Source organism: Neltuma alba, unplaced genomic scaffold (genome assembly GCF_004799145.2).
Source record: "Neltuma alba isolate B1F8T4 unplaced genomic scaffold, ASM479914v2 tig00012529_pilon, whole genome shotgun sequence".
In the NCBI taxonomy this organism is placed as follows: Eukaryota; Viridiplantae; Streptophyta; class Magnoliopsida; order Fabales; family Fabaceae; genus Neltuma; species Neltuma alba.
In genome coordinates this window covers 1-22,708 of record NW_021636994.1, presented here as the reverse complement: position 1 = coordinate 22,708, position 22,708 = coordinate 1, and the positions used below count along the sequence as shown (strand labels likewise).

Sequence of the window (22,708 nt, the reverse complement as noted above, 5' to 3'; positions counted from 1 at the left end):
CTCTAAGGCTCCAAGATGATCTATGCGCGCGTTATCAGCGCGCAACACATCCGGGTTTATCGCACACCGCGGTGCCGCTTCTCCATTAATGAATGGCCGAGCAAGTTTCATGTGGTTTGAAAACACCGGGAATTAAATGTATTTTCAGTTTCTTTTTTTTTACCAGAAATGTATTTTTAGTTTGAAAACGGATTTTTGGCTGAGATCTTTAGTTAGCTAGTTATTAATTGATAAACATATTTCTCAAATATTAGATCAGAATATCAGGTAGCAATATTATTGAATAGACACGAATCGTTTCATGGATTACGTACCTCGTATAGCTGTGAGACTGAGAGCTTGATGATATGTCATAACCTTTTCCTTACATGTAAACTTTTATTTTCAAAAATAATAAAGTTGCGCCATTATACTCCTCTCTTGTATCTGTACATATAAAAATCAGGCCCCCTGTTTGTTCTAATGCGCATACTAGTTGGTGGAGAATGTAGTGCAGGACGGAGGAAGCTGAGTCGACGGAGAAATCCCAAGAAGGGGAATAGCATTTCCATTTCCACTCCCACCATCGCTATCCACATTACTCCCAAAGATAGACGAGATTGCCGCCGCCAGCGCCGCAGTGAAGTTGGGATCGGAGGCAATGGCTGCACTCATCGTCTCCACCATAGAAGGCTCTCGTTGCTGCCCTAACTGTGGCTTCTGATGAGGAAACAACATAGACTGCCCCATTTGCTGCAGTGGGTGACCGTGCAACGGTAGAGGAAACGTAACCCCATTGGACGGTGACCGGTGAAGCTGCGCGCTTCTGGGGGTCCGAGTCAAGTCCAAAGTGATAGTAGGGAACGGTCCAGAGGCTGATAGGGTTGCCATTGAAGCGTAGGGCATAGAAGACAAGTGCCCTCCACCTGAATTTGTTAAGGCTTCACTGTTCACGGTTGAACCTGATAGAAGCATCGCTGCGGCTGCCGATGTCGTATTTGCCATCGCGGTGGCCGCCGGTGGGAGAGGGTGGTTGTGATTCCCTTCATACGTTGTTATCAACACCGTCTTGTCTTCCGCACATCTCTGCACCTATAATTAATCGAATGTAAAGGGATGGGAATCACAAAGGCCTACGATTTAAGAAAGAATAGCTATAAAAACCCTTCATTAATCACCTGCTTACGAACGGGGCATCCAACGGCCATGGTACAACGATAGTAGGCGCGAGGACAAGGGTTACCTTTGGCCATTTTTTGACCATATTTCCTCCACTGACATCCATCACTAATCTGTAAACCACAAACAGATAGAAATCGTTCAATAATATATTATAGATATTGGCTTCGTTGCCCAGAGAGGGAATTGTATTCGAAATGATGGACACTACCAGAAGAGCTTCTGATCTTGCACGTACGGAAACCCTGGCTTTTCTGAAATGAAGGTCCGCCTTTGGTTCTTCGCTTTTGAGATCTTGCGACGTGGAAACATTTTCAGGACAAGCTGCTTCCTTTCCGTGAAGTTTAGGTGACTGATAGCTGCGGTGGTCACGTTGCTTTGACATTACCTCCGCGTTGTTTGATGAAGGAGAGACTGAAAGCTCTCCAGTCTTATCGACGTCTGAAACCGAATTGTTGACGTGTAATTTGGTAGACGCCCGTGGGTCCAATATTTTCTCTTGTCCCGACAACATACCATTTGCGTCAACCTTCTGTTCAATGCCATTAAAAAAGATTATTTGAAATTACTATATAAAGTACCACCTCCTTAATTACTGTTTGACTTCCACCAGATATTGTTTGTGTATTATAATTATAATATAACAAAACAGCTGCACATGTTGCTGCTAGAAACAACTACGTACACACTACTTTGATTCGTATGGGGGGTCTCAACCCTTTTTCCTGTGTGCTGGATCAATTTATCGGAGGACGGGGCCCGAGTCAATACTGAGTCATGTCATGTGCTTATTCTTATTAGTTTCGATCTGTTCTTGTTTCGTTATTTCATCGAAGTAATAATAACAAAAATTCATAATTTCAAGGCATCATTTCAATAAGTAAAATCCAGGTCAGAAAAATTCAATAAGAAAATAAAGGTACCCACTGCCTGGGGATCGTATCCAGGATTAGCACGATTTCCAATTTAATTGATGCACGTTACCATTTCTCTACTGAGAGAGAGGGGAGGGACCACATACAGAGACGCGATGAAACAGATACTACTTTCTTATTGAAATCGATTATATATCTTCAGAACCAAAAAGATTGATTGCTTCTGAAAATACCCCCGACTCTGGACGATTAAAACGAAAGAGCTATAAAGGAATAATAGACATATATACAGCAGATTAAATATTTACCTGAGCCTTTTGTTCATACAAAGCGATGAACAGATGTGCCTGCAGCTGGTTATAGCTTTTCGTGATCTGTTCCAGCATATTTTTCAACTTCTGATTCTCTTCATGCAGCCTCCGCAATTCCCCTTGAAGTGCACTCAACTGAAAATAGTAATATTAATAAGCAGATATATAGCTCAGAAACTGACGACTGAACATATCGCAGAATTAATTAACTTTGATGCTATAAGTATGGAATATGTTTGTGCGAGGGTCCGTATATGTCTTCAAACAGAGAAAGAATGAAGAGGCGGACTCACACTTGGTTCAGTATTGAGCATCTCCTTTTCTGATCTTGGCATTCCAGGACTTGCACAGTTCAAATTCAGTCCAGTCTATAGACCACATATACGACAGATAATTATTTTCAAATCTTTATTTGGAGGAGATTCAATATTGAGATGGAAATTGGAAACTGGATAGAATCAAAAGATTGAAATGGAGAAAGCTATGTCTCAAACAAAAAAAACAAAAAAAAAAAGCAGAAGGAGAAAGCATGCCCAAAATATAATAGAAAACCTACGTTGACGGGGCGATCAGGTAAGGGAGCACTTGATGATCCGTCGTGATTGATCCGGTCGTGGGGATCTTGGGGCTGGTGATTTCTGGTCTCAAAAGATTTAACGGGTGAAGCAGAAGAGAAGAAATCCATTTCTTTGATGATAGGACGATCGGTGGGGTCGGTGCTCATTGGATCTAAATTCTGCCGGAGAAAGTCGCCGGAGCTAATGGAGCTCAATTCACGGCGGCGTCGTTGGTTTTCCATTTCCAGTGAGAAGAGAAGAGCTGTAGCGAAATGGTTGAATTGAATTGATTTAAGCCTTCTCAGTTCACAGCAAGAGCCAAGAAGGTTTAAATGCGCCACGCCACCCCGACTCCTGAAGGACGTTCCCTCAGTTTTTAAATTATAAAAAAAATGAAAAAAAAAAGTGAAGATAAAACTTAAAATACTCTCAGTTCAGGACCAACCGTTTTTAATTTCGTGGGAAGATTGACGTCATGGTTAAGCCAGTGAGGCCAGAGATGCGAAGATTATTAGGAGAGGACTCTATTACCATATACACTTGAGGGTCGCCGTTAAAAATAACGGTCGTCCATTTTCGTGCCTGACAGTGAAGCAGTGACAAACTGACTATTCTTTGTTACGTAACCCGGGGGGTGGTTTGGCAGACCTGAGGTCAAAGGGGCTGACGGCACGGCTAAAATCCGACGAGGGGTTAGAATCAGTGGGGCCCCTTCGATTGGAAAACCTAATCCCTCTGACTTCGAAGCCGACGACAACGTCATCGGGATCATTCGTCCACGACAGTTCCTCGTTTCAGACTCCAGCAAAAATCTTCCCTCGTCCGTAACACTGACGAAGTGATCAGTTTTCGTGTCCTCTCGAGTATTATTACAAATCGAACAAGAGTTCCATCAATCATTCGTGAACAATGGACACATTTACCGGTCTTCACATCTTCTCTTGTTTTCAAATTTCACGCCCTCGTGTATGATGAACACGTGTGTGTGTGTGTGTGTGTGCACGGTGAATATGAATGGCCTTTAAATAATTGAAGATCAACTATTGTTATATCATCGTTTTTTCCCTTTTCTGGTTCTTGTGCGTAATCAGTATTATCCCGTTGCGTTTGGTTACCTCCTTTTTCAAAGCCGAGTCTCATCTATCTCGTCTTTTCAGATATATACAAAATTCAGACTCTGACTAACGTATGTATACCTACCCCGGTGCCCTAAGTAACGGCCCTTCTTAATTCCCCTCTATCTTAGGATAAAGGACGAGAGTTAATAACTGCCTTAATTTTTAATTTGTGTCGCTGAAAGTCCTTGATTGAAAACAAAACAAAGTTTATATAAATCGAATTCATAAATAAGTACAGAAGACGCGGCAACCTTGGAAAACAGGCTACGTGACAACCATATCATGCCTCATAACTTGACGACGGGAGAGCTGCCAGTGCAGTCGTTTAATTGAAACCAGAATGATTTGAATTGGTCAAAGAGAGTGGAAAATGAAGTCAATCACGTTGGACGTGTCTGTCCACAATCTACACCCTGCTGGCTCTTCAATGGAGACTTATCCCTCGTGGTTCAGGACACACACTAAATATATAGCATAGTGGAAGCCTGTCATGCAAGATATTACATATATTGCTAAGAATCATGGCCCACCTTATTAATTAACGTTAGTTACCTCACTTGAGATCTCTGACGTTTTCCATGTGAAGACGCACATATACGCGCATCCGCAAGTCAATGTCAAGTTGCTCATTTGCTTTTTATATTCTTCTCCCTCTGGAGATAACTTGGCGGACAGAAGACCCCATTTCACACAGACTGTACGTATTCAACTTATCACAAAGGTAAACCAACGCGGCCATGGACAGGACGGGGCAAACACGCTAGACCCTCGGCTTTGCGGCTTTGCCCCCTTTTGTCCAGATTAAATATATGATTCCTTTCACAGTTTCGAAACTATTTTCTACACCTTTAATTAATATCCTATTGATTCTCCCTAATTAACTAGTGATTACTTGGATTCAAGCCCCGCGCTATACACAGCCTACCCTATAGTTCCATTTATTAAACTCACTAATTTCTTAATTAATGCCATATATTTATTAGGTCTATATGATTCTGATGTTGACATGCATGAATAAAAAAAGGGGGGCACAAATAAAAAACAGAGAAAAGTACAGTCGTGTTAATTTTCATTTCATTTCACGTCTTTCTTACGCGTGCACGATTTGTAGAGGACGGGTGTTAAATAGTAATGAAGAGGTGCGTTAAGAAAGAGCGTCCAAGAGGTTGATCAGGAGATCCAGAGAAGCATATGCGTTGATTCATTATTGATCCGGCTGCAAGGCTAAAGGAGGAAATGAATACAAAACTAATTAAACTTATCGCGCTTTGTAATTTACCAAGGTTAAACATTGTTATATGATGAGAAATGGGCCGATATAATAAGTATCGGCAAAAACATTAATAGAAAAATCCCAAGTTAATCAGTCACGGTCACTAGTCGAGAATCATGGCCATGCATGGAAATCATCAACCAAATGAAAGCTAAGGGATGCTTTTTCATGGTCCGTTAATTGATTGGGGGAAAAAAGTCATTAGTAATGAAAATTAAGGGATTGGAAGAATTTGCACCCATTATTTTCTTATTTTGGCACTAGCTTGCAGGGACCATAGGGCGTCGACTTTTGACCTAGAAGTCAGGACCACCATTAACTCATGAACTTGGAAAAAGATTGTGTGGCCCAACCCCGTTGAGAAAGAGGGCGATGAGAGGGTAGAGCCATGACTGTTTACTATTCGCAAAGTCTGTCTTTGAATACACAACTTTGTCTTGTGGTTTTATTGCATGCAATAACTTCTAAGAAATTAAAAGCAAGTGGGTGACTATTAATTAAGATCCTGTCTCTATTCGGCGGCCACCATTTCATGCGACTTCTTCCTTGACAGTGTTTATATAATAAAAATATTGTTTTGATCTCTAAAATTAAGAATTAAATACTGATAAATGATAGACACAAAATGCAACGGGCATGATCTCTTGTATTAGACACGAGAAGCGATATGTTGAATTTTATAGAGAGAAGTGAGGGAGAGAGAAGTGTTGGTTGGAGGTTGGATTCCCTCCGATCTAACACGCAGGGGTCATCCATCCTTGTCCTGGTAGTATTAATGTTAATAATGAGTATTACTTCCGGTCCTTAATATAAGAGTTAGTTTAAATTTTATTTTGGTTCTAAATATAATATCTCAGTCCGTTTTTTTCTCATATTTATCCATATTTTTCAAGGTAGTCATTATAACAATTACACATATTAAATGTTTCATCAAATGACACTTGATTAATAAGTGTATTTTAGAAGAAATAATACACATTTATTATAAATAACTAAATTAAGCTAATTTTTTTAATCTACTCAAATTAATTAATCACTTCTTATATTAAGGATCGGAAGTAATATCATTATCTCTCAACCATAGGGTGATCCTTGTCCAAAAGCCCTCAAACCCTGTTGGATGGAAGGGCGGGCCGGAGAAGCAGATATTTAAGTCCCAGATTGAAGGATGGATCCATCAATTTGATGGGCCTTCATCATTTTTGCTGCTTGTGTCCTTTTTTTTGCTTTATTTGTTTATTTTCTCGTTGAGAGAATTTTATGTTCGGTTAATCAGTATCTTTAAGTATTTTTTTCCAGTACATTCAACATTTCAAAATATTTTGTAATACATCTAATATCCTGAAATATTTTTTAGATGTGTCCAGTAACCTAAAATATTTTTTTTTTGTCCTAATACTGGATGTATCCAAAAAAATACACTAAAGTGCCAGATGTACAAAAAAATATTTAACAGTACCAAACACACCCAAAAATAATATTTTAAAGTGATGGATATATTATAAAATATTTTAAAATACTAAATATATCTAAAAAAAATTCAAAATACTAAATCCACCTTAACTCCCTCCATCTTTCAATCGCTCGTTTTAGTTTTTGGCTTATATTGTGCACTTTCGGGTATTTGATGGACCCACATAAACACTGCCACGACCCTTGGCATTGTATTGAGCACAGAAAGGATATCGAAACCCCCCTTCTCTCCCACTTGCTTCTGCTCTTTCTCCGGCAAAATACAAGAAAGGACGTTTGAATCCTCCACGACTCAATGGTCTCCAATCTCTTATTCATCCCTTGAAGCTCTTTGTCCAACGTTTTCTGGTTTTTCTTCAACCTTTTTATTTCCATCATCAATGCTTCTTCCCCCACACTCTACTCATTCTTTCCCTAAAACAACAGAGAAGCGAGTATTTACAGAGCCTAAAAATTTGTGGCAATGGTGGGTTAGTGGGGTGCTGACAATGGTGGATCTAACACCTCTTGCAGTGAAAAATTCTAGCCATATCAACTATATTGGTATAATGTGGCCATGACTAGTAGGAGGAAGAATATGTGTAGTTTGTGATTTTCGCTATTCATTGTTTTGGATTTTGCAGATAATGGGTAGTGACAGAGAAGAAGTTTCAAGATGAGAGCAAGTTCATAGTTATGAAAAGATGGACAAGGAAAATTAAACAGATGACAATGGAATGTTTCAGAGTGGAAGTGAACGAGGAATAATAAGTTGAGCGGTTTGTCTTTGAAAAATGTTTTGCTCTCACATAGGAGAGAGTCTTTTATGAAAGCGTTCTCTCTTGTAATTTTGACAGGAGATAGAGAGAGCAGAAGCAACTGGGAGAGAAGAAGTGGTAGAATCATACTGTCCTTTTATGTGCTTCATCCGTTTAAACTGACGGTTCATGCTAACGAAAGGACTAACAAAAATAGTTGAACAAATAATAAGAATTGAATAAGGAGGAAAAAAAATTACAAGGACTTGATTCAAAAATCTAATAAAACGCACCATTATATTAGTTTTCCCTATATATATATTTTTTTTTTATGATTGAGTTTGGGACCGGGTCCGGGATGGGTTTGCGTCCAACAGCGGCGTGCTGGAAGTGGGAGTAGTGTGCAGCTGAAGTCAAGTCAACCCCACTCAGTATAACGAATGCTTTTCTAATTTCTAATTCAGCCGCCACTAGTCCCGTCCATTGCAATACTTGCTTTTTGCAGGGGCAAGAGAACTAAACGGGTGTTTGGAAAACCCAAAACCATATTTCAGAAGTATTTTTTGAAACGAGGTAATCTCCTCTACATATTTACTTCGTAATCTGTAAAAGCACTTCTGAAACCATGATTTGGTTTTCTATCCAAACACCCCCTAAATATGGCCATGGGATCAGTTTTTTAATGATATATGCACACACACGTATTGTTTCATTATTGTATATTTAATTAATATTTTGCATCTCAAGCAACTCAGGGATTTCCCATGTGTTAGGGAGAACAACGCGGGGTTTAGATTATTACTCGATTGGTCTAAGCTATCTATATTAAATTTGATTTTATTAAATTAATTCTCCGTTAAAAAAGAAAGAAAGAAAGAGGGTATCATTTCCTATTTCTTCTGCTTTAATTCGTGTTTGATCTTATCCTGCACGTCTGTCCTCCCTCAAATTAGATTCCCGATTCCACTCCAGTCATATTTAGGTTAGGGCATGTATCCCAAAATCATGGCGTATTTTTATTTTCTTGCTTTTTTGGTGATTGTGTGTGTGTGTCTATAATATATATATATATTTATTTTCGAATCTACGCGATTCTCCTACATATCAGCCGAGTATTGTTGCTTCGGCTCACCTCGCCAACTTCTTACAACTGCGCTCCGTCAGATCCCCCCACCCCCCCACCCCAGTCAATCATCACCTAATAAGTCAAAGTAGCCAAATATATTTTTTTTTCTGGCAAAAAAAAAAACCCAAATATTTAATTTTTTTATATTACAAAATATAGCCGGAAATCTGAAGGACCCAGTTGCTAGGAATGAGGAGCAACAATTTGGAAGCAAATAGGATGAATCGTTTATTCCTATAATGGTCACTGCCATCAGCTCTCGATGATGTCCCCTTTCTTGATCCAATATTTGATCCTTTCCTCCAATCAGTGATGTTGGATCGCGCCGGCCGATCCACACTCAAATCTCCACTCTGCTGCATGTGCCCCTGGGCTCACGTCAACGCTGCACTCACCCATTTGCTCCCTTAATGCTCCGACCCAGTCAACTCCCACTTATTTATATCCATTCACAACACAAACCAGCATGCCATTGCTGTCTTTTGCAGCATAGGATAATGGGAAAAAAATTTGTGCTGTCTCCTTCTTGCTTAATTATTGACATTTACCTGTTCCAACATGAGCCTCTGATCTCTATAAAACCCCTTCTGGTTCCTTCTCATTCACACACAGAAACTATAGTTCACGCCTTCACTGTCTGCAACTCTGTATCAGTAAATGGCAACCTCCTTCTCCTCTGCTTCTTCCTTCTTCCTCGTCTTCTCTACCTTCCTACTCTATTCCTGCTTTGCTTCCTTGGCAGCCGAGGGTTATCCTCCCTGTCCCATTTCATCTCTCGTGAGCAAAAAGCTCTTTAAAAACCATCTTCCTCCACAAAGATGACTCTGCATGCCCTGCCAAAGACTTTTACACCTACGAGTCTTTCATTCTTGCCGCCAAATGCTTCCCTGAATTTGGCACCACCGGCAATATAGCCACGCGAAAGCGTGAGATCGCTGCATTTCTTGGTCAAATCTCCCACGAGACCACTGGTGGGTGGGCCACCGCCCCTGATGGACCCTATGCCTGGGGCTTGTGCTTCAAGGAAGAAATTAAACCTCAAAGTAATTACTGTGATTCCACCAACGCTCAATGGCCTTGTTACCCTGGCAAAAGTTACTATGGCAGAGGACCCATTCAACTCTCTTGGTATGCGCCCCCGCGCGCGCGCGCATTATTGCCCGTTCGTTCGCTTGTTCGTGCCTTTTTTTCCCCCCACTTTCTGGCTTTCATGTAGGTATACTGATTTTAGCTTTTGATTTGCAGGAATTTTAACTACGGGCCAGCTGGGAAGGCTTTGGGATTTGATGGGCTGAGGAATCCCGAAATCGTAGCCAACAATTCTGTGATAGCGTTTAAAAAACGGCTCTGTGGTTTTGGATGACGGAACGAAAGCCGGTACCTTCTCCTCACAACGTGATGGTGGGCAAATATGTGCCGGCACAAGCTGACATAGCAGCTAATCGTACGGCTGGCTACGGGTTGGTGACCAACGTAATCAACGGTGGATTGGAGTGTGGAATCCCTAACGACGCGAGAGTGAATGATCGGATCGGGTTCTTCCAAAGATATGCCAAATTGTATAACGTGGACACGGGACCTAATTTGGACTGCGCTCATCAGAAATCATTTTAAGTTCTAACTAATCCTTCTGTTCCGGCTTCGGCTTGCCTTTCTTTTTGTCCTTGGTGTAACTCCTAAAATAAATAATATATTTCAACTCGAAGCGTATTCCCTAGAGACCATGGTTCACGTGAAATTCTGTGCTTATAATTTGACAACGACTTGTCTAGTTTTACAATGTTCTGCGTCCTCATCAGCTTTGGTCACGACGACAGGGTGGCGAACGAAAGCGATATCAAAAGACATGGACGATGTCCGTTATATTTGAATCTTTCCAATCACGTACTCTATAGTCTATACTCATAAAACAAACATGGCAGCATCAACATTTATTGAGTCATAGAGAGTGCCGGCTGCCCACTCATTTTCCTATAAGTCTCTGAATAATAATACTTCCCGTGCTAAATATAAAAGTTAATTTACTACAATTAGTTTTATATTTAGGTTGCAGGTAGTACGACTTAGGGTGTGTTTGGATTAGCGGTGGAGAAGTAACTTTTTTTTCAATCTGACTTTTACAGAATCAGATTGATAAAAGTCAGATAGGATAATGTGATTTTTTTTGGTTGGTTTTAGAAAAAGCCAGTTTGAGAAGCTGAAACTGTTTGGATGATAAATGTAAAATAAGTTTAGATGTAAAATACTGAAACGGACATAAATGTTATTAAATGACATATATATATTGACATAAGCGAAATTTTTAAGAGAAATATTAAAATTAACAAATTATAAAATAAAAATAGCTCTAAATTACTTAATTAGATATGTTTAATGATAAAAATGTATATAAATTTTAAATATAAATAAATACAATGATGCAGATATATTTGAATAATCCCTTGATATTAGAATATTTGGACTAACTTATTTGAATATAAGATTTTAGATAATGAAATAACAAACAAAAAGATACCTTACAGAAATAAAGAAGGTTCTGGCTTTTTGTTTTTTTTAACCCCAAATCTCAATCAATTCTCCTCACTCCACCGCCTGCCTTTTCCGCCCCTCCCCAACCTTCCTCTATCAATTCGTCCTTGATGGCAGCAACAATAATCATTCACAGCCTCTCCCCACCTCAGCATCTCAAATCCCCTCAAACTCAGCGTCTCAAATCCTTTGGAGATGAATAATCATTCACAGCCTCTCCCCCCTCAGCGTCTTATAATTTCACAGACCCACCATTGTATCTCTAAGATTCTTTTGCTTCTTCTCTGGCGAAGAAAAACAGAGCATCTCATATCATTCGCAGAAAGAGGTTTGTTAATTTTTCATCCTGTCCTTGGGTAGAAGGGCAACTTGGGTAAGTAACAAATTTAAGGGGCTCATGATGTTGCCGCCCGTGATGCACCAGAAAAGCACTTTTTGTGGCTCTGCTCACCGTGCGATAGAAGAGAAAAGGCTTTTTCAGACAATCGTGGATCAAACAAAAAATAGTCAGAAGTTGTTTTTTGCAGTGTAGAAGTTACTTTTGGGGTCACCAACGTGATCCCAAACACACCCTTAGTGGCAGCATGTATCGTCTTTATTTTAAGGTTGATTTCACGCTGTGATTTTTTTTATTTTTTATTTCTTAATTTCGTCTTATTAATGGCATGTATGAGGAAATCTATAATCCAGAGCTCGGGGAGGCCCTGCCTTTGTAAGCCAAAAAAGCCGAACTTCACTGTGACGTTTTTTACGCCCGTGTTGTCACCAGAAAAAAAAACAAGGTGTCTTCGTCATGATTATCGGAGCCATTCGACTTTATGGACTATTGTATTTTCAAGTGAAATAAGAAAAAGGATTAAAGTCGCTGTTAATTTGTCCAGAAACTTTGTCGGCGGGGAGCAGGAAAACGACAACTTCTGTTTCCTCTGAATCACCTTTCATTTTGTCCCCTCATATTCTGCTTGCCAAAAGTGCAATTACATTACGGAGTATTTCTCAGGGGATGAATTCCAATCTTCCAATGTAATTTTTTATTATCCGACAGAAGTATCCTCTTAAATTATTTATGTGGGTCTGATCTGTTTAGTGCCTTTTCTCATCGAATCTTTTTTATTCTTGTCATTCAATTCGTTTCTCTTTTTTGAAATTTTTTTGGGCCCCAGCCGAAGGCTTGAGAGAGTTCCTATGCCAGCTAATGCGCTTTTGGGCTACTGAAAATGCTGGTTGGATCGAGTTTTAAAAGCGAACTTAAATTCGTCGCCCAAAAAAAATCGAGACTTTAGGCCTGTTCACGACCGATATGCCAAGTCCGACAACTATTTCGACGGGGAAAACATGGTTAAAAGGGACTAAATGATTCATATATTTGAGAAAAATGGCCAAATGCAATTTTTGGCCAAAAAAAAGCCTGCTATTTCTCATCACTATTAATCTATAGTTTTTTTGAGTCTACAACTTTCTTTCATGTTTCTGTAAGTTATGTCGTATTTTTGAAATATTTGAAACTTTTGGGTCTTTCCACCAATTTTAATTTCTGACTAACGTCTCTTCTTGCCCCACCATTTTTATAGCTCGTCTTTCATTATTATGGCGAATTGGATTTCAGCATTTGCTTCGCTGTTCTTTCCTTTTCAGACCCTCTTTCTCCGAACAAAAAAGCCGAGGAATCGAGTGGAGACAAGTGGGTAAAACAGTGAATGAGAGAAGACAGTTTGTTTAACTTCAAATTCCTGGAAGAAAAGCAAGGGCAGTTTTAGCTGAGAATGTACAAGAACTACTCTTTCCCACTTTCTTTTACTAAAGAAAAAGGACAAAGTTTTGAGGCTGTGCATATACGTCTATAGCTTTCAGCACGCTTTGCCTACCACTACCCTAATCCTGATCACATCTCATCACAGATCGCTACCACTAGAGCTATAGGACAAAATTGGAAACCACCCAATCCACAGGCTGCACTGTCATATCTGAAAATTAACACCCGAATGCGTCTACCCTCGTAATCTTCAATCTCTTCACTGTTGAGAGGAACATTCTGCAACCAAACAAGACGTCATAAGTTAATGCCCAAATATGGAATACTACGTGTTTATCACAATGTCCAAGAGATTCAGGAATCACTCACTCCCACGGAACATCACCGACCATGACCAAATCTCCTTCTTCGTCTTCGTATGTTAGCACATGGCACCTCTCTGGTTGCACCCCATCCATCCCTGTCCCCCCTGTTCAGGCCACACCATGTTGCATTGTTATCAGTCAGAGAGAGAAATCAACGTGTTATCAGGTACAGAATCAGAAAAGCACGGTGAGCGAGAGGTTTGGGACTTTACAGAGAATGGTAGTGTCAAACATGTTTTCCAGAGTCCTCACTAACCCATGGTAGCCGTCGTGAGCTACCAGATTGAGTTTTCTGCCTATTGGAATGCCTTCCATGTACACCTTTACAAACAAGCTGCCATGATCACCACAATCATTTACTTCTGCCGCATGATGAGCACGCTGGTTTGGGATCCAATCTGTTGCTTGCCCCCTAATATGAGAAATAATCGAGAAGGATCAGAATCTGGTAAAACCCGGATGGTGCATGAACTATCTAAGGATGGCGTGGATTCCGTAAAATTCATACCTTGAAACAGAAGAGCCGACATGTTGAGTTGCTGAAATGCCGAGGCCAAGCCTGAGATCTGTAGGAAGGTCAGAGTGGGGAGGCGGGTGAGGGATGAAGCAGTTGAGATAAGGGGGTGGTTGTTGCTGCTGATAGAGGAAGAGGAAGAGCTAGAGGCTTTGCCCATCTGTGGAATAATAATGTGACTCCAAGAAGCCGCCACCTTAAGCCTTTAAATAAACAGAGTCAGCCTCGAAGAGAGACAAAAGAGCCGGGGGGGGGGGGGGGAGAGAGAGAGAGAGAGAGAGGAGAGAGATCTGTGAAAAAGACTTCCTCAACAGCCGCGTTCCCCGCCTCCCTCTTTATCTTCCTTCCATGTCATTGGTAGCCCTAAAATGTTGCCATGGCAGCCGACAACTACACGTGTCATTAAAAAAACAGCATGCTGTAATTCCGTGACAAATCTGATTTTGGGTACGAGCTGTGGAAATTAAAAGGGCTCGTTAGTTCCTGAAAGCTTGAGAAAAATGGTAGTTACATTAAAGTTGACCCCGGGGTTAGAGACAAGTGAGAGACAAAGCGTGTAAGGGGTAATGCTGAGCGAGTGGGATAGGGAATGAATGTGGACCGTGGACAAAGAATGGGGGGAAACTCAGGTGGACAAAAGAACATTGATATCTGAAACCTTGTACGCAGATGTAATCTATGAATCAATGTTCAATGGATATAATCATCGTGTTGCGCATGAGGGGCCTTGGGTGCAGATACTTGTGTTATATTTTAAAAGAAAAGGTATTATTGGTACTGGTGACGCTACGCATACTCCTCCTCTATGCCAACAAACATCATTGATGTACTTCTTGAAATAATCCCTCATCTCCGAACACTTACAAAACCATCAACCACATCAAAAACATACTCATGAAGGGGAGTTGCATCGATTCATTACAACCCGAGCGAACCATATTCGCGACTTGACAGGTGTCCTCCTGCCTCCACAATCAGCCAGACAGCTCACTGGCATCATTTTCTTTGAAGTTGGGGCATAAAGTGGGTAATTTTCAGTGGAGGAATAATCAAAAGCCATTTATTTGCAATGGATGAGCAGAACAAATAAAAAGGCGCAATATTTGATCGTTGATAAACGTGATCAGTATGAATCTGGAAATGGCTTTGTTTTTTTTTGGTTTTTTGTTTAATAGTAAAAGGTGATACCCGAGCTCCTATCTTGGGGACAGGCAATCCCCTATTAACGATACAAAGAAAAAGGCGCAAAGTGGTTAATATTATATTGGTCGTTCCTTCTCCGTTCAAGATCTCGCGCCCCACGTGTATAAATTCACGTGCCGGAGGGAGGGGATTTGGTGAGCCCTGGTTCACAGGCTGAAATTAATTCCTGTGTTGATTCACAGGAAGGTATTTGCTTGGAGCTAAAGGGATGGGAAACGGTGGGAGAGGCGGGGTTGGGAATATGATTTTCAAAAGAGGGAGAAAAAGAAAAAGGCAAAATGTCCCCCACCACCCCAACCATAAGGTTGCTTCGATTAGCCATCAATTTGTCATTTGGTCGCCAGCACAGTATTTTGTGTTGAAACTTAAGGAAAGCAAAGGGGAAACCCACAAGCGCTTTTTCGCCAATAGGCCCAGTAGGAGTGTCTCGCTATTTAAAGACCAAATCTTCTCATTTCTTTGTCATTCCCTGTTTTTACCAGCTGGTAGTTTCACTGCCTCCGTGCCCCGTCATCATTGCCTGCGCCTTTGCAATTTTGAATTCCATCCCTTAGTCAAACTTTAGATACGCACTTTTGAATTCTCCCACGTAACATTCCTTGAACTTTCCTGTTAAGATTTCCCCCCCAGTGTCACATGAAATCCTCCGTTTTGCCCTCCCAGTTTTGACTTCTCGACCTTCCCATCCTAACAAGCTTACTGCCTTAATCCCCATGCCTCCACATATTTCAGAGGCTTATCCTCTGAGACCAGACTTTTATCTCGGTTCATATTCGAGCCTTGCATTATAGCTTCATTCATGGGACACCGCCTAGTCCAGGTACTAAAGCAGCGAGCAAAGCACGTGAAAATTAATAATCAAGAATTAATGTCATTGTAATTAAAGTCATTCCATTCATGCGATTACGTTATTCCATAATAAGTTGAGATCCACAAATCCTATTAAGGGCGAACGGTCGAGTGCAATACGGACAACGGTCATGCCCTAGAAACTATTTCTAATAATGGCGCGACACTTTAATTCTCTCCAACTGTCAAATTCTGCTGTGTGTGTTTATTTGTTAAATACGAAACACCCGTATGAGAATAGAATGACAGCGATGACCTTGTCTATTACAATATTACGAGAATAATATAAATGGGATCCGCACCCAGGAGCCACCAAAATTCAAATCTTACGTGACAAGTCAGCGACACTTTATCATCACTGTGCAATGATATACCGGTCCTACAAAATTCCTACAACCCACCAAAATTTGCCCCTATTTGTACACTTTCTGCGACAGAAAATCATTTACTTCGGCCGCCACCTCGTAAGCTCCCTCAACACATCGTCCCAAGGCAACACCAGACACATAGTTGCCCCCAAGAAACAGCCCTTCATGTCCGGTATTTTTCAGAGCAGCATTAGCAGCATCTAAAAGATCAAAATGGCCAACTAAGAATTGTGGAATAGCTTGAGGCACAGTCTCACGCCCAATACATGCGGGTCCTTTGCATTTGGGTTTATAAGGATTTTTCTCAAATCTCGATCACTGCTTCGACCACATCGTCCGTCTAAACTTGCTCATCTCGAAATCATCATGCTCTGTAACAAAAAAAAACAAAATCACAATGACAAATAAGGGTAGCAAATCTGGCAATCACAAAATCATTTATAGTTGTCAACATATTATTCAAATCACAGAGATTATGCCTGCACCTAGGGCCACCAATGGTTTTAACTTTCAACATCAACATTTAAAACGACATAGGGAATCACCAAATTTACCAAAACAACAGTTCATATAATTGCATCTATCTCAACAAATATTCGGGTTTCATTCAAGAGTTATCAAACCTTTGATAAGATTCCAGGATTTGTTGCCCCTCCAATGTAATTCAAAAGTAGAATCCTTCCAGGAGGAGCTCGGTTAGGAAACAGTGATGAGCTGTATATAGTTCCTGAAAAATCAAGAAATGGTTAGCTTCCACATTGTCAAACTTGACTAGATGCTATAACACAACCATCAAAATAAAGCTCCCAAATCAAACTTGGATAGTAATCGATTTAGATAAACAAGTTTCGGTCATAAACCTTGGCTTTTACCATATCCTATTACTTGCTTACCTAATGTCTCCACTCCTTGACTGCGTGGATGCAACTGCCCGAACCCCTTTAGTTCACCATCTATTAAGCATTCCGTTCGAATAGCTTCTTTTGGATAGGATATAGATACTGCAGCAACTGGAGGATAATAAAACTTTGAAAGTGCATCTGCCGCAGTAGTCTGCATGTGAGGGTAAATACTTGTTAGAAGACAGGTGGGTGAAAAATTAGTGATATGCACAAATATGTATAAAAATGTGTATTATAAAACTTTGGTACTCATATGCTACTTTCTTTGTGCCTCCCCGTGTTATGAAAGAAAAGAAGAAGAATATTATATACACACACATATCTATAGAGAGAGAGAGAGAGATAGAAACAACTTTATCAAGTAACTAATCATCTTTCCATCCAATCCAACACCCATTTATAGATGGGCTCGTTGGTTATGCCCTAACTCAGCTGAGTAGTCATTACTAACCAACATAACCACATAACTTCGCATATTATTTTCCTATCACACTGAAGGAAAGACGTATTGCCACTTCGCATGCATTTGTGTTAAGCTTATACATCTCTATTTTGAATCTAAAAATATTCATCGGACAAGTTCGAAAAAGATAGACTTTTGTAATCATCACGCACACGCCACCCCCCCCCCCAAAAAAAATCCATATTAGTAAAATTATAAATGAAAATACCAGTTTTCTCCTATACAACATGAAATCAAAAAAGATGGCTGGCCTTGAAAGATTGTATTTCCAGACAAGATAGATATAGAAGCCAAAAAACATGCAATATTGTGCACTTATGCACCCAAACCCATCCACACATCAATACATTCCCAATTTCAATGAATCATACAGTTTCATTTCACAGATTCCACTGACAAAATAGTTCATATTTTATAATACTTGACATAAACCTCATTTTTAGAAAGAAACATACAGATAAAGGACGTAGCAGTGTACTAGCAACATGAGAAGGAATGGTCAGGACAACAGTTTTGCTTTGCACAGAAACCACTCCTTCTGGTGTTTCATATGTCAAACTGTATTCTCCGCTGTCAAGTTTACTAATGGTTGAAAGCTTCCAAGATAACTTCACTCTGTCACCCAACCTGCCAAAGAGGGGGGGGGGGAATCACTACAATCGTCAATGCTAAGTGAAGTGGCAATTTAGCCAAACATTAATTAAGTTGACATCGAGTACCTTGTAGAAATTGCTTTTGGCAACATGCTAAGTCCCTTTCGAAAAGACCCAACAGTTTGACCCTTTGGTTTTGGAAGACGCCTATGAATTAACATAAATCAGGAAAGGAGCCATAATGTAAAAGAAAATTTGACAAGCTCTAGAGTAATCATATCATTACGGGTCACGAGGTGATTTAGGAGATTTATTCCTCTCCTGTAGTGTTTTGAAAGTACCACCAATTATGCTACCCCCATTTTGCTCCAGCCTCCAAACTTTTCCAAATGCTGCTTTCATACTTAATTTTGAAGGATCGCCCGCATAGACACCTGAATAAGGTGAAATTCAGGTAAGCCGCCAGATTTACGAATAAAGAACCAAAGCAAACATACATTGAAAAGTTGAATTCCATATCAGGTGAGAAAAGTTAGGTGAAGTAAACTTGTCAATAATAAGAACAAAAGAAGGTACAGTATGTAATCAAGTCTCAATATTGTAGAATTTTAGCATAGACATGCTTGTAAAAACTGATATTTCGGCTGAAAATGCATCTCACAATGACTTTTCTTGTATTGTAACTCCTTTTCATTCCATTGAGGGGAAGAATAGTTTGACATTTACTATAAATTCAGTGTTCGATATCTACTAATCTGCTTGGGCTCTATCAGAATCTTAATTTTTCGGCTCTCACCTGAACAAAAAGGCTCTATCAAACGTTCAAAAACCTCATTACCAAGGTTACGGCGCACAAATTCTTCAACTGATTCCTCATGATCCTGTCACCTTCGTCAGTATTATGATATATATGAGAAACCCAATTTAAAACCCATGTCTTTAATCCTTCTGGACATGCATTTGACATGATATGATTAAACAAAGAGAGTTCAAGAGGACAAACTGGTGGAGGTGGCCGAAGGCCTAGTGCCCCAAAGCCTGCTCTCAGTTTGCCGCCAATGGTCATCAAGTCAAAGAAAGGCAAATCAGTTGGCTTTGATGGTACTGGCCTCAATTTTCCATTCCATAATACAAATCGAGGCGCATTAGGATCACCGAGAACAAGGTCATCCTTCAACCCGCTGTCCACCTGCCGAAAGCAACAAGATAGAATGGACAATAGAACCAGCAATACAGAATTACGACACCAAATCATAACGATAGCTCATAATTGTCAATCTACTATATAACAATACCACAATCATATAAAAGGAATCCCTCCAGAAGCGACATTCCATTGTACATTTACCACTTTATTATTAAAAAGCTACTCACAGAATGCTAGTCGGAATCGATGATAATGAGCTTGTGTCAATACTAAAATTGAGTTACCCCACAACTATCCAGCTCACTAACGAAACCAAGTCTAAGAAAATAAAATGACCGAACGGGGAAGAAAACCTTGAAATAAAGGTTAAAAGGTACGAACCACCATGGTGAGCATAGGATCAGAGGGCTGAAAACTGTTAGGGGGCCTTCCTCCCAAAGATAGCCATCCCTCTCAATAGTCGTAATGTTACCGCCAACCCGGTCTCTGGCCTCGGTGACAATCACATTGGCAGCGGCATTGGCATGCTTTGTGGAAAGGGCCTGGGCAATACAGATGCCACTGATGCCACCGCCAACGATCACGCAATCCACGGACGCAGAGTCATTACCGCCGGAATTGAGTTGGCCCCTAGTTTTTGCTGGAGATACTGCGGACTCCTCTGCAATTGAGCACCGCACATTAGGGCGAATCCAAGAGATTCTCCGATTGGAACGAGAACGCGAGGGAAAAGGGGTGATTGGGCAGATGAAAGAGGTTCGAGAGCTAATGAACGACGGGGTTGAACAAAGAAGGGCTTGGGTTGGTGACAATGAAAAGAGGTCGGTTAGGGTAGCCATGGCGATGGCGGGCAAACAGCGGAGAGAGATTGACGACCCACTTCGTTATCTTCAAACAGAAATGTCCAATAAGCAATCCTCGTTTGCAGCAGCAATCTATCGATCAACATATCAGGATAAAAATACGACTATATCAATTAAACAATTTTGTCAGCGTACACTTTTAATTTTCTGATTTATAAACTATATAATTGATGGATTGATGATGTGATAAAGCTGGCAAAAAATAAATATGGATGTGATAAAATTGATAATAAATTCGCCATTCACAATTCACAGCTCAATAGGCGAGAGAGAAACAGCTCATTCGCATGTCTCGACTCTTGATGTCTGACTGACCCCGAAGGCCAGCGAAGCAGTATATTTTTTTATAGGAAAAACTCGAAGAGCAGCTTAACCTCTGTTTTTTATTTGAAAAAAAGCATGATCTGACTTAAAAGCATATCAATAATTATTTTTTAACTAAATTTTTAGAACCTAGAATTTAATTTAAGATTAATTTATTTTTTCAAAGACCTTTCCCTTCAGAAATGATGTTTAAGTGCATCTAAAGGTTTGTTTATTAAAACAAAAATTATAATTACATTACATGTAAGGGCATTGTAGTCCGCGCAGTGGAAAGTCATGCGGAACGCCCGTACAATTTTCCCGCTTTTTTTCCCTCTACATATCAGTTGCATTGCAGCAAACATTTGGCACTCACTCAATTGTAAGCTTCCGTTAGTTCTTTCCATCTTCCACTGCCTTTGGCTATTGCGCAGTTCACTGAATCCAAATTTTGAATTCGAAAGTGGAGATTTCCAGCGATCAGGGCGAAGTAACACTGTGAGTATGTTTTCTTTGTCTAATCGGTTTATTATTCTCCATTTCACCTGGCAATTTCTTTTAGTATGATTTGAAATCAAATTTAGATCGTAGTCGCAGCATCATTTCATTATGTTTAACTGAAATGCACGTCGTTATAAACTTCCCGTCGTCGTTTCTGAATTTTTGAATCTCTCTTTCCTGTGGATTTGATTTCAAGGGGCTTGATAATTTGTTACACATGAAGGTAACCTGAAAGCTTGTTTTTATTTTTGTGCGCATGAATTTCTATTATTCGTTTTCTCGGGCATAAATGGGTGGGTGTTTATATACCTAGACTCTCATTCACAGCATGTTTGGTTGCTGAGGAAGGTAAGGATGAGAAGAAACTTCCGATCCCGGGCGTATTGGACTGTTGCTCATCTGAAAATTCGGCTTCATTAGTCCGCTGGATTAATCGCATACGATCCGCTGGTTTCCATGGAGGCCTTGCTGCTCTGGGTTATGAATTTTGAATTTACTTTTCTTCTTTCTCAACAACCAAACTGAGCTCATGCAGTTTTTACTTTTACTATCCTAACTCCGTACTAAAATCGAATGTTTCAGGTCTGTTAATGGTGCTCGTGTTTGTACCCCATCATAGTCGAAACTGCGACGATGGATGTCGAAGCACATCGGAATTTGCATGACGTAAGAACTGTAATTCTTCCTCTGGAGATTTTTTTTTCCCTTTTTGTTGCGGAATAAGGATAAGAATCTGGCCATTATAATTATGTCGAGTTTCGTAAAATATCATTCTTGAAGATTATCAGTGATCAGGTTTATTGATCGCTGTGATCACAGTTGCTCTTTTTAAATCCTATTTGGCATTCTGAGTCAATGGCTGCTTAAGCATTTACAATAGTTTGAAGTAAAAAGATCGGAATGGGATTTTATTAATGTTCTTTAGTCTTACATACAATAATTAATTTCTTGTTTTAACTTCTCAAGAGAAAAAATTGAATGCATTCATGAATTTAAATTGCATATTCAGGGGGAAGCCGGGGATTGCCGGAGTTTTGGTAGTAACATATATCCATATAGCCAATCAAGGAAAGTCTCCATAGGAGTAATGGTAAACTCGGGGGCTACAGCAAGACATGAAGCCATGACAGGAAATGAGGTTAACATGACCAATATGGAGAAGGTAATCTCTAACGTAGGAAATTTCGCTGGTGAAAAAGGCAAGGCTGAAGGAGCGAGGGCCTGCCCTAGCATGAAGCCAATTGGTCCAGAAGAGGTGAAGTTTGCTCGAATCACTAAATCCTTTTGCCAAAGAACACCCAATTCTGAGACCGTTCTTCAAGCAAACCAAACCTCTAATTTACTAGTCTTTACTAGGAGACAGGACAAACCTGATGGGGATGATACTTTAATTTTTCATCGCAATGATCTTAACCAGAAAAACTTGATGGAACAACCAGCAAACGAAAGGGAGGGAAGGAAGGAACCACTGGAAGGATAGAGAATGAATTTACATTCAACACTGCACGGGAAGTGGTCAAGTCTGATAAAACCAAGCCAGAGGACAGAAGAAATAAAACAGAAAAGAGACAGAAGATTTGAAGATGAAGCTTTGGGAAATATTGGGAACCACTTCTTCTCCCAAGACCAGGCGCTCAGGTTCTAAAACTTCTAACATGGATGAGGAGAGCGTGCTGCCTAGGCAGCGTTTTGATCAGGAGGAATGATAAATTGGTTAAGACCAGACA

General features: G+C 40.2%; 3 protein-coding genes and 2 pseudogenes across 4 annotated transcripts; 2 read left to right on the top strand and 3 right to left on the bottom strand.

Annotated features, from left to right (window-relative positions):
- Positions 1-297: 297 nt before the first annotated feature.
- Positions 298-3,259, bottom strand: LOC114728268 (probable WRKY transcription factor 47). Of its 2 annotated transcripts, none has more exons than XM_028915146.1 (6): positions 2,901-3,259; positions 2,638-2,712; positions 2,342-2,479; positions 1,370-1,687; positions 1,158-1,271; positions 298-1,071 (listed from the first exon to the last, which is right to left on the bottom strand). In XM_028915146.1, the coding sequence occupies exons 1-6, from the start codon at positions 3,141-3,143 to the stop codon at positions 472-474; spliced, it is 1,488 nt and encodes a 495-aa protein (XP_028770979.1). In that variant the 5' UTR covers positions 3,144-3,259; the 3' UTR covers positions 298-471. The 2 variants fall into 2 exon arrangements, with proteins under 2 accessions (XP_028770979.1, XP_028770978.1); XM_028915145.1 differs by having other exon boundaries at positions 1,370-1,690; positions 2,901-3,258.
- A 6,006-nt stretch (positions 3,260-9,265) lies between these two features.
- LOC114728270 (chitinase 10-like) lies at positions 9,266-10,253 on the top strand (annotated as a pseudogene).
- A 2,846-nt stretch (positions 10,254-13,099) lies between these two features.
- Positions 13,100-13,858, bottom strand: LOC114728264 (auxin-responsive protein IAA20-like). Its single transcript, XM_028915143.1, has 4 exons — positions 13,784-13,858; positions 13,488-13,687; positions 13,280-13,379; positions 13,100-13,189 (listed from the first exon to the last, which is right to left on the bottom strand). The coding sequence occupies exons 2-4, from the start codon at positions 13,588-13,590 to the stop codon at positions 13,129-13,131; spliced, it is 264 nt and encodes an 87-aa protein (XP_028770976.1). The 5' UTR covers positions 13,591-13,687; positions 13,784-13,858; the 3' UTR covers positions 13,100-13,128.
- Positions 13,859-16,024: 2,166 nt separating this feature from the next.
- LOC114728266 (protoporphyrinogen oxidase 1, chloroplastic-like) lies at positions 16,025-20,387 on the bottom strand (annotated as a pseudogene).
- Positions 20,388-20,939: 552 nt separating this feature from the next.
- Positions 20,940-22,461, top strand: LOC114728278 (uncharacterized). Its single transcript, XM_028915159.1, has 3 exons — positions 20,940-20,978; positions 21,564-21,647; positions 21,991-22,461. Exons 2-3 carry the CDS (start codon positions 21,615-21,617, stop codon positions 22,459-22,461), a joined length of 504 nt encoding a protein of 167 aa, XP_028770992.1. The 5' UTR covers positions 20,940-20,978; positions 21,564-21,614.
- Positions 22,462-22,708: the final 247 nt, after the last annotated feature.